Consider the following 16,311-nt stretch of genomic DNA (forward strand, 5'->3'; position numbering starts at 1 on the left):
ATGCGTTCATCAAATTTTCATCAGCTTCATTACTGTTTTAACAATGAGAAAAACCCATACCGTATGCTTGTCTATAAATGGCCCTGATATGAAAAATATAAAGCAATTCAACTGACAAAACTACGAGACTATTTATTTACAAAACAATCTACCAAAAACACATATAAGAGAAATGAACCAAAGACAATCACTTAACTACAGGCACCTGAAATTGGTCATGCACAATAAGAATGTGACAGAGTTAAACATGTTTGTTAGTGTTCAACCCTCACCTATTCTAGGATTGTAGTGTACCAGTACAACAAACTATACAAATCAATTGAAAAAGGCTTAACTCATCAGATCTGGGGATACTCATTTATGTAGTTACTGACAGCTTGGTGAAAGCCAATATCAATTTATTAATAAAATCATGTCTCAATGACAACAATATCAATCGGTACAAGTCACACACCAAATGAATGTAGTGTAAAGACATCATTAATGTCATAGATTTTACACGTCGTTACCAAACGGAGATAAAAGTTGAGCTAATGCAAATGATCAAAGTTAATTTGTCATAAAAATCAAAGAGTTCCAACAATTTAGACCTCTAATAATTCTATTCATTAATTTTTAGAAATTGAGAGTACTGGAAACGGTAAGCAGAAATTAGGGGACAATACTGATGATAAATATATGTGTAAAATCTGTTTTGATGATCCAGTAGAAGTCACATTTTTACCATGTATGCATGCATGCTGCTGTAAAAACTGTAGCGACAAATTAAAAGTGAAACAATGTCCAATCTGTCGGAAACGGATCAGACAGAGTAGAACTTTGTATTTTGCTTAAATAACTGTAGCCCTCTGCTGAATATCTGTTATAAAATATAGTCATTAATTGCTATAATATTGTGCTAAACAATATGTATACATTAAAAAATATTTTTGATCACCTTAATGAAGTGTTCGGGGTAAACGAAGATGAATGAATTCAACATAAAAGAATACAATTAAAAATTACGCATCATTTCAAATATAACGGAATTTGATGGAACTGTTAATAAAGTGAGAGTTTTAGCGCTTTAAAACCAGTTAAATCCATTCATTTTTTATGTTTTTGGCATTTGATTTTGCCATGTGATTAGTGACTCTCCACTTTTGATTTTCTTCTGAGTTCAGTATTTTTGATATTTTACCTTTTACACCAATGCATCAGTAACGTATATATAATCATACTTCAGATGAGGATTGAGTTCGGCTTGTGTACACATCCAATAGAGTATAGTTAACGTGTATGCATTGGTACTAATTGTTTATAGAAAAAAATCACTCTTTGTACTATGAACAACAAAATCATTTGCTTTGTAAAACTTATTTTCATTCTCCTTTTAAACTGATTATACCTTAAAATAAAATTATTTTCATTTACCTTTATATTTTATTGTTTTCAGCGGCATTTTGTTCAAGGTTATTGTTGTATTTTTTTTCTTTAACATCTCACAGCCGTATACTACGGTTGCCTTATTTCATTCAACCTTTTTTTGGTATTACCATTGTATCATATATCAAATTTATTCGTTCAGTGTATGTTCACTTGTGTTATGTCTTTTGATTGAGTGAAGCCATTTCAATTGATATTTTATAGTGTGTCACTCTATGTTGTGATGTTACACTATTGTTTCAGATAAAGGTGATGGTGTGTGCCTTTTAAAACGTTTAAACCTGCTGAACTTGCATCTGTCCTGAGGAATCTGATTTCTGTAGTTGTCATTTGTTAATGTGTTTCTTGCTTTTTATATAAATAAGACTGTTGGTTTTCCCGTTTGAATGTTTTACACTAGTCATTTGTGTGCCCTTTATAGTAATAAAATTAACGGTACCAATTTTCTTGCACCAGATGCGCATTTCGACAATACATGTCTCTTCAGTGATGCTCGTGGCAAAAATTTTGAAATCCAAAGCTTATGTAAAAGATGAAGAGCTATAAACCAAAAGGTCCGAAAAGTATAGCCAAATCCGTGAAAGGAGATTGCTGTTCGGTTACTCAATCAAGTATAATCCAAATGTAAAGTCAAATTCGTTTGGTCACATTGAAGGGAAAAGAAATCAAGATGGTGGTTGGAACCTATCATGGAATATCTGTGAAAGAACCACTAAATAACCCAAGACAGAACATGAAACACGATCAACAATGAGCAATATAAACTGCATGTCTGATAGTTTACTTTTTAGGTCCTCAGCATATGACAGTCTGCAAACGAAAGATTACGAAAATTTGACTTTATGTCATGTCTTGTAACTTTAAGATTTACTGTAACTCAAACAGGAAGAGCTTACCCTTTCTGAGTTCATTTCTTGTTTTGTTTCACGGGTGAATCTCTTACTTGAGGTGTTTATATCTTTTCTTGTTTATTTGGCTGGGATTGTGTCACTTTTTGTTTTTAACTGTGTTAACAATTGAAATTTTTTAACGACCTTGACTGGCAATACAGCCCTTGCACAGCGTTCTCTGTAGCTCCCCCTTTTTTCTTTTAACCCAGTGTATATAACCACATGTACACAAATTAAAAATCATCAACTCAGTAGTTGTTCGTGTATCAACTGGTGCATGCCATGCCCGATATCAAAAGAGACAAAATAAATCTATAAATTAATATATTTATTATCTTACCCTCATTTCATATACATGATGAATAATATAAGCTAGTTAAAAATTATTATAAAATGATAAAATTATATAAATATTTATAAATTATATAACATTTGTATATAATATATAATATATGTATCATTCATTCAGACTTATTCACACACAATGATATGAAGAAAGTTGTATCATTATAGATTGTACTGTAAATTCTGATAAATGTTCTTGACCTTTCAACATAAATTCTAGAACTTTTTCAAAATGGTATTTATATTTCTCATGAACTCCGAAATTATAACAAAGATTTAAAAAAAGCAAAAAATAAGACATGTTTCAGGTTTGCAATAATACAAACTCCAATTCATAATTTCTATAAAGACCTGCTCCATATGATTAGAAATCAATCAATTAGATCACAGGTTTTACCAGTAATCAGTGATTTGCAATAATAACTGCACTCCATAATTTCTGAATTTACAGTACTGTTTTTACAAAAATTGGATGTCAGGAAAAAATACAGAACAAAAATAACTCATTGAGACTGTTAATAACAATACATATTATAAAATGTGAAATACTTTTTTTAAATACAATAAGCAACTCTAAATTCAAAGTGAACAAATAAAACTGAAAATCTGTAAAATTGTTTATGTTTAGAATGGGAAGGCAACTCCCTAGGGACATCAGGTTAGACTATTATAAAAGTCTCAAATCGGGTTGATATGAAATGTAGATATGAAGCCAGATGACAGCACTCTTCAGTCGAACATGAGGTATGATTGTTAACATCTGTCATACACATTGTCATGTTTTTACAAATGAGCAACTAACACAAATATATACGTCGTTGTTACACAAAAATCTTGCATCTTAGGTTTTGATAATTTTACACCAGGCAGTAAAAACTGAAATCTTTTGATCAATTATTTAGTATTAAATATGTATGTTCCACTGTATGTGAAAATGTCTGACCTTCTAACGCATCAATTTCTAAGACGAGCAACAATTTCTGCACCTATATTGTATTTTCAAAGCTTTTCATTATGTCTAAGTTATATTAGCTTTGAGAACCTAAAATTGATAAAACTGTACTTTTTTATAATGTCAGCTGCCGTATTAGGTGTTTTTCTTTTGAGATACGATATTTTCGCACAACAAAGTGTCTCACCAATCTGACTACACTTTTTCTTCACATGTCAGAATTCGGATTAATGATTGGTTAGAAGATCAGATATTTTCAAATTCAGTGGAACATATATATTTAATTCTAAATAATTGATAAATAGATTTCTGCAAAAAATTGAGACACGAGGTTTTAGCATAACAATGACGATACATTGTTTTATCACTATTTTACTGTATATGTGACCTTAATGGTGTTTGTTTCTAAAGCTCATTATCTACTGTTAATTCAGTAATTATTGCAATATTTTTGTTACTGTGAAAAACAGGGTATAATCATTATAATTTAAAATTACATTTTAAAATTTATGCCCAACTGTTTGGATCTATTTATGAAAAAAATCAAAAATGAAAGAGAGTAGGGCTAACTGACTGAATGGTCTTCAATTTGTTCCTCTCAATATGTGTTGTGAATGTAAGAGATGTATGCATCAAGTAGGCATGCAGATATTTGTTTCTATTGAAATAAGTCCTAAAACTATCATCTTCGCCAGCCAATGGGTAAGATCACCTCCCGTTCCCTCCACCCTTAACGAATTGAGCTAAAATTTCGGAGACACAAGGACTGAAGGTACCGATTTTTATTGGTTGCAGTCAAAACTCGCTGCATCCAATCATAACGCGCCTATAACATGATCACATGTAAATATAGAAAGTGTTTGTAAACAATTGCCATGTGTTTATTGTGCAACAATCCTTTACATCCCTAAACATACGATCATATGCAATGAATATTTTAATACTTTAATCGACTAAATAGAAGTTCCTTTGTATATTTCTTGCACAAATGCGTGAACCTTAATGTATTTTTTGTATCTGGCTTTACCAAGTGTGTAGAATCTAGATGTAGCATGTTTTATCTCCAAATTGAGGAGTTCCAGTGCTTCCATTGGTAAAAAATAATGTATTCGGAATGGGCGTGACTTTAATCTTCTGATAGATGGCGCAACATTTGTAATAAATGCTTGCTTAATCCGCCAAGGTTGGAGAGAGCGGGAGTGAATAGTAACCCTTGGCTAGCGAAAATGTAAAACTATCAATCTCTGAGTATTACCAAACGCAAACTATAATTCAAAAAGACAGCTACCCAACAAAAAATACATAGAAAAAGGTATCTTATAAATATACATTCAACATCATGCCTTGCATGTGAACTAACAAAATACATTGCTTGCTATAATTAAAACTTATTAAATTGCAGTTACATCAGAATCTGTAGTTTTGATCAAAATTCTATTTTTTGTGTACAAAATATGCTTCAGTCAAAACTTTTAACACCTCAAAGAAATTACTATAAGAAGCATTCATTTCTTAAATATAAGTCCCATTTACACAATAAACAGCATACATATTCATAGCACTCAGACATTTCATTTCCTGAATAACTAATAATATTATCTTCTATTTGTGTTGAAAATTGGTTATATTTTTTTGCATTTAAATGTCATATGGCAGCTATTTTTATCCAATATGCACATATGTTCTTAGTTGGCTAATTAACTATATGATATATTCATACATGACACTGACAGAGGGTGTGTTTAAAACCCGACAGACACATGGTAGACTAAAAAACGTAAGATCTACTTTCAGATATAATGTGATTAAGCTATGAACAGAATTTTTCACAGGAGCTTGGTGGTTTGTTTTCTTGTCCTATGGAAAATAATTCTTTGCTAGAAGAATAAAGGTGGACTATATATAAATATAAACTACAAGTTTTCCTAAATGGTTTCAGAAACTCAGTCCACTTAAAACCTTGATTGTTGGACAGGTGTCCTTTGTGACCTTTCTATGCAGGTATCCAGGCAAGCCCTACATATTTTGAAAAAGTGTTTTGTCATGTATATCTACATGATCTACAAGCTACAAGAAAACAACACTAAACTTTGCATATTATATATGTAGAAAACTTCAACAACATTTTAAAATATTATCAATTCAGTTAACATTATAAAAAATGTATTTTATAAACAATATAGCTAACATAACATAACATAACATCATATGGACATTTGACATATTGGTTCGTCTAACTGCTACACTTATTTAAATGGAAGGCTGCTGTCACTGACATAAATAATACATGTATGAACATTTGCAGAATATGTTATCTTTGACAGGAGATGATCTTTTACATTCAAAATATAGATCTATCAGCATGTATCAGCTTTAATCATTGTAATGTATGGAGGGCTATCAATAACACAGTATTTAAATGTTTGGAGGGCTATCAGTCACATAGTATTTAAATGTTTGGAGGGCTATCAGTCACATAGTATTTGAATGTATGTAAAGTCAAGAGCAGCAACCTTTCTTTTCTGTTAAAGAGGAATCTTTCGGACCATTTAATATTATTCTATCAGTGTCAGCCTCGTCTTTGGCTATTGCTTCATCATTCTGTAGGATCTGAAAAATATTTATTCGAACATATAAGAATATATTAATGTGTAAATGGGGTAGGTTCTTAGCTAGCAAAACAAGAGTGCACCCACTGAAACGTCTCGCCATCTTTACTAATCATTGACATTATGTTGATAGTCCTAAGTATAAAGCTTTATTGAAAACTGTCACATAACCTAAACATTAACCAAGATAACTAAACAAAGACCACTGAACCATGAAAATGAGGTCATGGTAAGATGAACCATGCCAGGAAGACATGTACAGCTATCAATGCTTTCATACAACAAATATAGTTGACCCATTACTTATATTCTTCTTACGTTGCAACGTAAAACTAGGCCTCTTCCGGGGAGACACGAACAAAATGAGAAACCGCAAATTTTAAGATTTAACATTGTTGCGCTGATATTTAGAGTATTTTTGTATATTATATATGAAATCTGATCTAGATCTGATAAAAGGAAATAGCTTGTATGAATGCCATTGAGATGAGTTTCCGGCAGAGGTATAATTAAAGGTAATTGTACTGTAAACGAACCGAAATCATATAACAAGCAATACACGGGACTGACTTGACAAGTGTAAAACAGTTTAATTGAGAACATCTTACTCATTATTTTGAAAATCATACCGAAATTTTAATGGCTTAAACAGTTTTATAATGTTCCACATTCTTCTATGACATTACAGATCATTAAAATGAAGACTTGATCATAACAAACTAAATGAGATGAAACAAGTCGATCGTCGTCTAATTAACTTCAAGGCAAATATTGTAACATGAATCAGACCTTGTAGGTCGGATAACAAACGTAATGTCAAGTTTACTTGGATAATTGAGATGCAATAAACTGTTAAAAATACAGCATCTCTATATCTAGACAATATCAAACAGTTATTGCTTTGATTCTAAAAAGTTTAAACATATTTTATTGTCCAAAACATTGACAATTGGATTATTACTTTGATTCTGATAAATGGTTCAACCTTAAGGGAGTTGTTGTTTGCATGACAACGCGGACTCTAATTTTTTTTTATGGGTTAAAAAGGGTCGGTGTCGTTTTCATGATATAAAATGTTCCTGGTATTTGTTACTTATACGCGACGTGTTACACTTGTCTGGTTTGTCTGGTTTGCATTCTTTAATTATACATCTAAACAGTATAAAACAAAAACAAACATATTAAATAGATTAGTTTTGATTCTTCTCGGGTACTTCTTAACGGGCACTTCAATGAATTGCATGATATGGTATTGAATTTTGACAAATTAATTAGATTTAATGCATATACCATGGAGGTAAATCCAGAAAAGGCACTTCAAAAGCATTTAAAAAGTGGTTTTTTTTCACCATAATCTCAAACTAAAAATCTTATCTTACCTTTTTTTAATAATCTTCTTGCGTATCCTCCTGGATGTCGTAGTCACTCGTTTCAAAAGTGACAGACCTGAAATATTTATTATACAGATTATATTGATGGCAGATGTTTATGTTTAATCGAATTCTAGATAAATTTTTTATGTTTTTTTTTTTATTCTCCTCCTCTCCCTTCTTCCTCCTCAACCTGTTTTTAAAGTATTATTATCATGATCATCATCATCATTACAACCATTTATACAAACATCCATACAAACATCCATACAAACATCCATACAAACATTCGTACACACATCCATACAAACAACCATACAACATTCATACATACATACATACAAACATCTATACAAACATTCATACAAACATCCATACAAACATCCATACAAACATTCGTACACACATCCATACAAACAACCATACAACATTCATACATACATCCATACAAACATCTATACAAACATTCATACATACATACATACAAACATCCATACAAACATCTATACAAACATTCATACATACATACATACAAACATCCATACAAACATCCATACATACATACATACAAACATCCATACAAACATCCATACATACATACATACAAACATCCATACAACATTCATACATACATCCATACAAACATCCATACAAACATCCATACATACATACATACAAACATCCATACAACATTCATACATACATACATACAAACATCCATACAAACATCCATACATGCATACATACAAACATCTATAAAAACATTCATACAAACATTCATACAAACATCCATACAAACATCCAAAATGTCAATAGATACAAACTTTACTTACACTTTCTTCTCATTTATAAACATTCCATTGACTTTTTCAATTGCATCTTTTGCTTCCTCTGCTGTCGCAAAATGTACAAATCCGTATCCTCGGGATCCATGCTCGTCACAGACAATCTTTTTAATAAATAGATATTTACAAATAGTGTTAAGGTACAAAATAATTAGTTGTGGCTAAGAAGGTATAAACGACAGAATATTTAGAGCAGGTAATGAAAGCACAAATCGGTATTTTATTGATAACCATACTGAGTGGACATTGTTTCATGTGAGAGGCTATACAGTTACCCACAATGTTTCATTTTCTCGACCGTTGCTCTTCTAGTACAAATAAATAAATAGTTCTCCTTTTTTTTATAACGTTAAATTACTCCAGTAACTATCCAATAGGTAATAACGGCCGTAAAAAAGATCTTGAAAAATCGTATACAAATTCATTGATTACAGGTTTAAAAATCATAATGATGATGATGATGATGATGATGATGATGATGATGATGATGATGATGATGATGATGATGATGATGATGATGATGATGATGATGATGATGATGATGATGATGATGATGATGATGATGATGATGATGATGATGATGATGATGATGATGATGATGATGATGATGATGATGATGATGATGATGATGATGATGATGATGATGATGATGATGATGATGATGATGATGATGATGATGATGATGATGATGATGATGATGATGATGATGATGATGATGATGATGATGATGATGATGATGATGATGATGATGATGATGATGATGATGATGATGATGATGATGATGATGATGATGATGATGATGATGATGATGATGATGATGATGATGATGATGATGATGATGATGATGATGATGATGATGATGATGATGGTGATGATGATGATGATGATGATTAAGATGATGATGATGATGAAGATGATGATGATGATGATGATGATGATGATGATGATGATGATGATGATGATGATGATGATGATGATGATGATGATGATGATGATGATGATGATGATGATGATGATGATGATGATGATGATGATGATGATGATGATGATGATGATGATGATGATGATGATGATGATGATGATGATGATGATGATGATGATGATGATGATGATGATGATGATGATGATGATGATGATGATGATGATGATGATGATGATGATGATGATGATGATGATGATGATGATGATGATGATGATGATGATGATGATGATTACAACGAATGCCTTACCTTACAAGATAAAATATTCCCAAAGACAGAGAAAGTATCATATAATGCTTTATTGTCAACTCTTCTGTCAAGATTTCTGATAAATATGTTATTGCCACCATTCCCCGTTTCTGAATCTCTTTTCAAATACATGATTCTTATTTGCTGTCCTTCAATAATGACAGAGTTAAATGTTTCAAGGGCTCTTGTGGCTGCAAAATATATCAATTTCATCTTGATTAATGAAAATGCGTTTCTAGTACATACACGTCGACTTCGTCCATATGTTTTTATTCTTTCAAAACAGACAACGTCCTCTGAATTTCTTGCATTTGTTTTGTTCAGTACATAAAATTAATTGATCATTTGGTTGATTATTCTGAACATGTTACCAATTTTAAAACTCATTAAAGCTACAAGGTTTATAATTGTGCACCCCAGTCGTTCGTTTCGGTTTTAAACCATTCACTTATGACTCTCTAGTAAGACCAATCAAGTGTAAAGTTAAGAGTATTGAGGCATTAATAATTCATAAAGTTTGTACAAATACAGCTACAGCTTGTAATCCAATTAAAATTTTATACGTTATACGCACATTCTAAACCTTTTTTTTTTAATTGTTAGGATCTATCATTTTTATTTTTGCCGACTTTTAGTTTTGCAGTTGTTGGACCTCTATTATCTAGTATTCCATATTTCGTCACTCATTTCTAAGAGATTTAGGTTGAACAATCTTTGAATTCAAGTTAAAGGAAAAAGGCATTTTTTTTTGTTGTGTTGTTTTTATTGATAGATTCAGTCTGTGAATGAGTTTACAACACGGTGTTGGCTGCTGTGTCCCAGTTTTTTTTAACATTTTTACCTATTTTGTATACTTGTTTTGATCACACATCGTTGTCAATGTGGTGACATTTTAAACTACTGTCATGTAAAAGCAATTGTTTTATTACAAAACAGCAAGATGACTGTGATCTTCTTTGTCTTATATAGATGCCGTAATACGTTGTTGCAAAATTACAGGAAAAAAACCCAGAAAAAACACAGACTAAATTAATCATTCAAACCAAACTTTTAACTTTGAAATCGTTACCATCTGCTAGCTGCTGAAACCAGACATAAGCATAACCAAGTGAACGTCTTGTGATCATATCTCTACAGACACGGATACTGAGGACTGGACCTGCTGTTGAAAATTTCTCAAACAACATAGCTTCGGTGACATTTGGATGAAGATTTCCGACACACAATGAAGCCATTGGGTATTTGCACCAGCCGGATTGATATTAGTCGTAGGTGGAAATATGGCGCTGTTGATTGCTAGAAAACATTTACATTAAAATTGTATATTTCTTGTTCTCATTTAATGCTGAAGGTTATATAAAATGGATTTTTTTTTAATCAGTTGATGAATTCTTTCAGTTATGTTTCTTTTCTTTCCTTTTTTTTTTTTTTAACAATTTGGGGTTTACCTAAACCTCGCGTATACTTACATGGGTAACATTTATAGTTTGTATATTCATTGAACAATCTTCAATCCTAGTCTTTTCAATTTTGTAGTTATAATATCAAATCTTTTTCTTTATCTACGCCTAAAACTACTATTTTTCATGATCAACTGAGGTCGTGTTAAACAATAACAATAAATTATAGATAGTTATTCTTCCATTTTTCTGGTAAAGTCCTACATCTACAGTTATTTCTCAAGTGTATAATCTGTGGATTTTTGTATTACGGTTTACCGGCTATGAGCTCTGCAAGTGTTTTATTGTTTACGATGTCAATCTCCCCAGTGATAACATAAACAATAGGAATTTGTGTGATGGGAGACAATGAACAAAAGCAATTACAAGGTTTAGATTTTTTATCACGAGGGATGAAAGTCTCTTATGACTAATAGGGAAAAAATGATATGAGACATCTCTCCACAAGAGACCAAATGCCACAGAAATAACAACTATAGGTCATCGTACGGCCTTCATCAATGAACAAAGCCCATACCGCATAGTCAGCTATAAAAGACCCCGAAATGACAAATGCAAAACCATTCAAACGAGAAAACTAACGGCATGTTTGCCTTGTTTTTTGTTAGATCAAGAACATTTCTGAAAATATGTTAAAAATTGTACATCTTCTGATACAAAATCATACATTTTTTATTTGACAAATTATCATTACCTTTCATTGCACTGTTTTTAAAAAGATCTATTTTCCCCTTGAGTCCGTTTTTATAGGTACACACTTAACATGAAAACATAATCTATTTGAAAGATGTATAGCAATGAAATGCCTCAATATGCACTAATCCAGAAGTGTGATTATTATCAAGAATATATGTTGTGATTAAAAACATATTTTGTGATTGAAATTGAATTCAAGAAAAAATAACTAACACTACCCAGGCCTGCTTGAATTTTTTTTTTAAAGTAAAGATTGTTGATTTATTTTTATATATAATCCATTAAAGATACCTAGCTTAACATCTACTTTGTCAGATATGGGTTTCGACTTCATACGAATCGTCAATGGCGTTCTAATCATCAACTTTGAGCCAAAATAATGAAGAAATAAGCCAATTCAAATCCGCCAAATTCAAAGAGGTTGTGATAACTACGTCTTATGCGATTAGTGTATAGGTAAAGTCTATTAAATTAACCTGAGCTGTAACAAATGTCAAAACGGATAATATCTAGTGATATGATATAAATAAATACACTCAGTGATTGTCCTTTCAGCATTTTTATTCTTCTAGTGTTTCTTTTTGCTTTTTTTTTTTATAGAGGCTTAGAATACCAAAGGAAATTTTAAAACTCAAAATTTGATATAAACAGCCTTTACTAGCTCCCCTACCTTTTCCCCCCAATAAAAATTACATTTGATAAACTGACAGAAACTAACAATAAACCAGGAAGTAACGAACACCTTAAACATTTTGTAAAGTATTTCTGGTTTTATCTGCTTACGTTATGTATGCGCTTGATGTTTTTTTGTCTTGTTGTAATGTATGTATGTTTGTTTTCATATGTGTGTTTTGTTTGTATATCATTTTGCTTGAGTTTTATGTATTATAAGGAAGTCAACTTAGGAGCGCTGTGATTGGATGTAAGGGTACAATATATTTTTTTTTATCTATCTATGAATAACTGCAGTGTGTAAATTTACAATATAAATTTTAAAACCTATTGAAATATTTTCTAGAGAATTATTCAAAAAGGCTTCCATAATTTCATAAATTTGGTGCAAAATGACGGTGGGCATGGATAACATTAACAAGCTCCGTTGGAAATTGGTCATGATACTATTTGGCTTCAATTTGTAGAATACAATAATAAAGTACTAACACCACACATATCTGTTTTATCCAGGTTTTTATTATAAAAACTGGTAAATTTAGAAAATGTTAGTATTGTCGCCTATGACAGAATAAATAGTACCGTTTTCCCTATAATTACAAATGGTGATAAAATAATAAAAGAATCGAAGCCAGCTGAAAAAAAATCCGTTCTATATATAAATGTTAAATAATATAAGTACTCGGTAAATTGTTATTGATAAAAATAATAATATTCATATTTTTGCTTATCCATGAATAATTTATACATACATTGTTGGAAAATATATGTGTACGAGCTCTAGAAACTGGACAGCAAGCGACGTTAGTCGTTCATGTTTTGCTCTGTAGAGAGTACACATCAATTATATATTTGCCGACAATGTATAAATATTGTTTTGTAAACGTGATTTACCACCGGTACTTTATCGTGTAGTTGTTTAAATCATTAGTCATTAGATTTGATTAGTCAAAGAAATCGATCGAGATGAAATACAGAACCCTAGGTGTATACTTTGGACTAAATAAAAATGAATGTGACAAATTAAATACTGAAAAAATTCTAAGAAAGTCTCAAGATACAATCAATAGCTTGAACAGAAGAAATCTCACAATGATAGGTAGAATAACAGTAATTAAATCTCTCATCTTACCAAATTTAACTTTCTTGGCATCAGTAACAACCATTTCCAAAGAATTTTTAAATGAATTTAAAAAAAATGATTTACAACTTCATCTGGGGTAATAAAAAAGAAAAAAGTTAAAAGAATCACGCTATGTAAAGATTACTTGGAAGGAGGCCTTAAAATGATCAACATTGATGATTTTTTATCAGCTATACAATTATCCTGGGTCAAACGTTTAACATCAACACAATTTGCAAACTGGAAAGTCATCCCCCTTTTCTTTTTCAATAAATTTGGAGAAAACTTTTCTTTATTTAACATGAATCCAGGTAGCATAAGAGCAATCCCAAAACTCAGTAAAACAATCCCTCTTTTCTATTTAGAAATAGTCAAAAGTTGGTTTAAGATAAAAAAAAATATCTCTGAAACAGTACAAATTTTATTAATGTAAGACAACAATACATATGGGGCAATAAACATATAAACATATAAAATTTCAAAACAAATGTTTAATATTCTCACATTGGATAACCAATGGAATACTATTTATTAATGATATAATAGATGAAGCAGGAAATATATCACAAAAGGCAGTATTAGATAAATTGACCCTCAAATCCAACTGGATATCAGAAATATCTAGAATAAGAGCTGCAATACCAACAAAATGGCAAATGATACTGAAATCAGATAACTCGCGCAATACTCAAGTTACAACAGATAAAAGGCTATACTTAAAAACACAAAATAATACAAAATTGATTAGAATTGAAAACCTTCCATCAAAAGAAATTTATAAAAGTATTAGCTCATGTTATATGCTGGAAAAAACACCCATTGGCTTTCTAAAATGGAAAACACAATTAAAATTAGATTCATCAAGCCATTTGTACAAAATGCTGAACTTTATATTCAATAGTTTACAAGTAAACAAACTAAAAATATTCAGATGGAAGTTACTTCATTATATACTTCCTTGTAAACAACTATTGTACACCTGGCATCTGAAAAATGATGACCAGTGCCATATTTGCAACCAATTAGAAAACTATGAACATTTTTTTCATTTCATGCAAATACTTTAAAAACTTTTGGAAAAAGGTCAAAATACTCCTTGATAAAATAAAAATGGGAACACACATAATCACCTTCAAAAATCTAATACTAGGCTACAAAATATATGATAAAAATTATTATGACATTAATCTATTTCTCACTGTAATATTATTCTCTATTCATAAATCTACATATGCATCAGAGTATAAACAAAACAATGTTGATGTCTATAGAATATTTAAAACAGAATTTAAACAACATTATGAAAATATGAAACTTCTTGATAAAACAACAAGTAGATTTTTGAATGATGTTTATAAAAAAATATAATAACCATAATGTATTATTGCGCATGATCATTCTTCTGTATTACTATATATATTATGTAGAAAAACTCAAATGTAAACAAATGTATTATTTTAAGATGTTCAAATGTGACGCATGGTCAATGATTACCTGTAGGACATGATTTTTGACCCCGTACTGTTTATTGTCTAATTACTGGAAAATATCTAATATTTTAGGGAAAAAAATCCTTCTTGATCAATTTATCATAAGTCAATGGGAATATAACAAAACTCACCTTTAGAAATACTCAATTTAGATCCTTTGCTCATGAAATCATTCCACGTGTTATCCTTCAATCATTCGATCATCTCAATTTTCACGAGATTATGCCGATCAAGGTTAAGGGTCAATGATTAAATTATAACCAACATCGGATAATGAATAGTACAACTTCCGTATTTACGTTACATTATGATGACCTCCACAGAACTAAGAACTTAGACAAATTGTTAAAATCAATGTATTGTATTTATAATAACTAATCATAATTAATATATATATATATATACATATGAATATAAATTTACTGTATAATCTCCCTGGTTAAACAGTAACTAATTCACAGGGATACCCGGCTGAATGCTGTGAGTCGAGTAATTTGTTAAACAGCAAAGAAATGTGCAATAAAAGATTAATCGTTTAAAAAAAAAAAAAAAGAAACTGGACAGCAAGCGACGTTAGCCGTTCATTTTTTGCTCTGTAGAGAGTACACATCAATTATATATTTGCCGACAATGTATAAATATTGTTTTGTAAACGTGATTTACCACCGGTACTTTATCGTGTAGTTGTTTAAATCCTAAACATCATCTTTGATTAGTCAAAGAAATCGATCGATATGAAATGCAGATCGCGAAGTACACCCCAAAATGAACTTTCACAAACAAAATATTCACATTTGGATTTGCTCAATATGGAAGCGAGGTAACAGCAAACCTCGTTTTCACAAGGGCCAATAGTGCAAAAACATATTTATGTTGTTGTTATTTCGACAATATCTGACTGATTGCAGGTTAAAAGTTATTAGCACTGCCGTTGATGTTGAAGAGCTCAGGGGATCTGTGATGAATATTTGGAAACGTTATGAATGAAAACGATGTTGATCGAGTAATCCAGATTTTGGAACAATTTAGCTCATAAAAAACTTATTGCATCTAGAGGAATTTGACTTGATCTATTAAAATGCGGTAATTACATTATCTAACAACAGACAACTTGATTAAAGATATTGCCATTTTGCTGACTTACATATAATTATTTTAATACTTTTGGTTTTTCCCAAACTGTCTTGTAAAAAAAAAGACAGACA

The 16,311-nt window shown here is 30.8% G+C and overlaps 1 protein-coding gene and 1 pseudogene across 1 annotated transcript; one reads left to right on the forward strand and one right to left on the reverse strand.

Moving 5' to 3' along the window:
- Positions 1 to 3,740, forward strand: part of LOC134689681 (polyadenylate-binding protein 1-like) — a 40,219-nt pseudogene extending 36,479 nt beyond the window's left edge.
- A 2,242-nt stretch (positions 3,741 to 5,982) lies between these two features.
- LOC134690690 (polyadenylate-binding protein 1-like 2) lies at positions 5,983 to 15,621 on the reverse strand. Its single transcript, XM_063550699.1, has 6 exons — positions 15,238 to 15,621; positions 10,735 to 10,961; positions 9,666 to 9,856; positions 8,425 to 8,540; positions 7,601 to 7,667; positions 5,983 to 6,222 (listed from the first exon to the last, which is right to left on the reverse strand). Exons 2-5 carry the CDS (start codon positions 10,898 to 10,900, stop codon positions 7,607 to 7,609), a joined length of 534 nt encoding a protein of 177 aa, XP_063406769.1. The 5' UTR covers positions 10,901 to 10,961; positions 15,238 to 15,621; the 3' UTR covers positions 5,983 to 6,222; positions 7,601 to 7,606.
- Between the last annotated feature and the right edge of the window lie 690 nt (positions 15,622 to 16,311).

The sequence above is a fragment of the Mytilus trossulus genome, chromosome 11 (assembly GCF_036588685.1).
Source record: "Mytilus trossulus isolate FHL-02 chromosome 11, PNRI_Mtr1.1.1.hap1, whole genome shotgun sequence".
Classification (NCBI taxonomy): Eukaryota; Metazoa; Mollusca; class Bivalvia; order Mytilida; family Mytilidae; genus Mytilus; species Mytilus trossulus.

Coding starts and splice junctions, on each gene's coding strand:
- LOC134690690 (XM_063550699.1), bottom strand. CDS start 10,900: ATGGCTTCATTGTGTGTCGGAAATCTTCATCCAAATGTCACCGAAGCT. Junction 8,541..9,665: donor GGAATATTTTATCTTGTAAG/GTAAGGCATTCG, acceptor TTTATTAAAAAG/ATTGTCTGTGACGAGCATGG. Junction 7,668..8,424: donor TTTATAAATGAGAAGAAAGT/GTAAGTAAAGTT, acceptor TAAATATTTCAG/GTCTGTCACTTTTGAAACGA.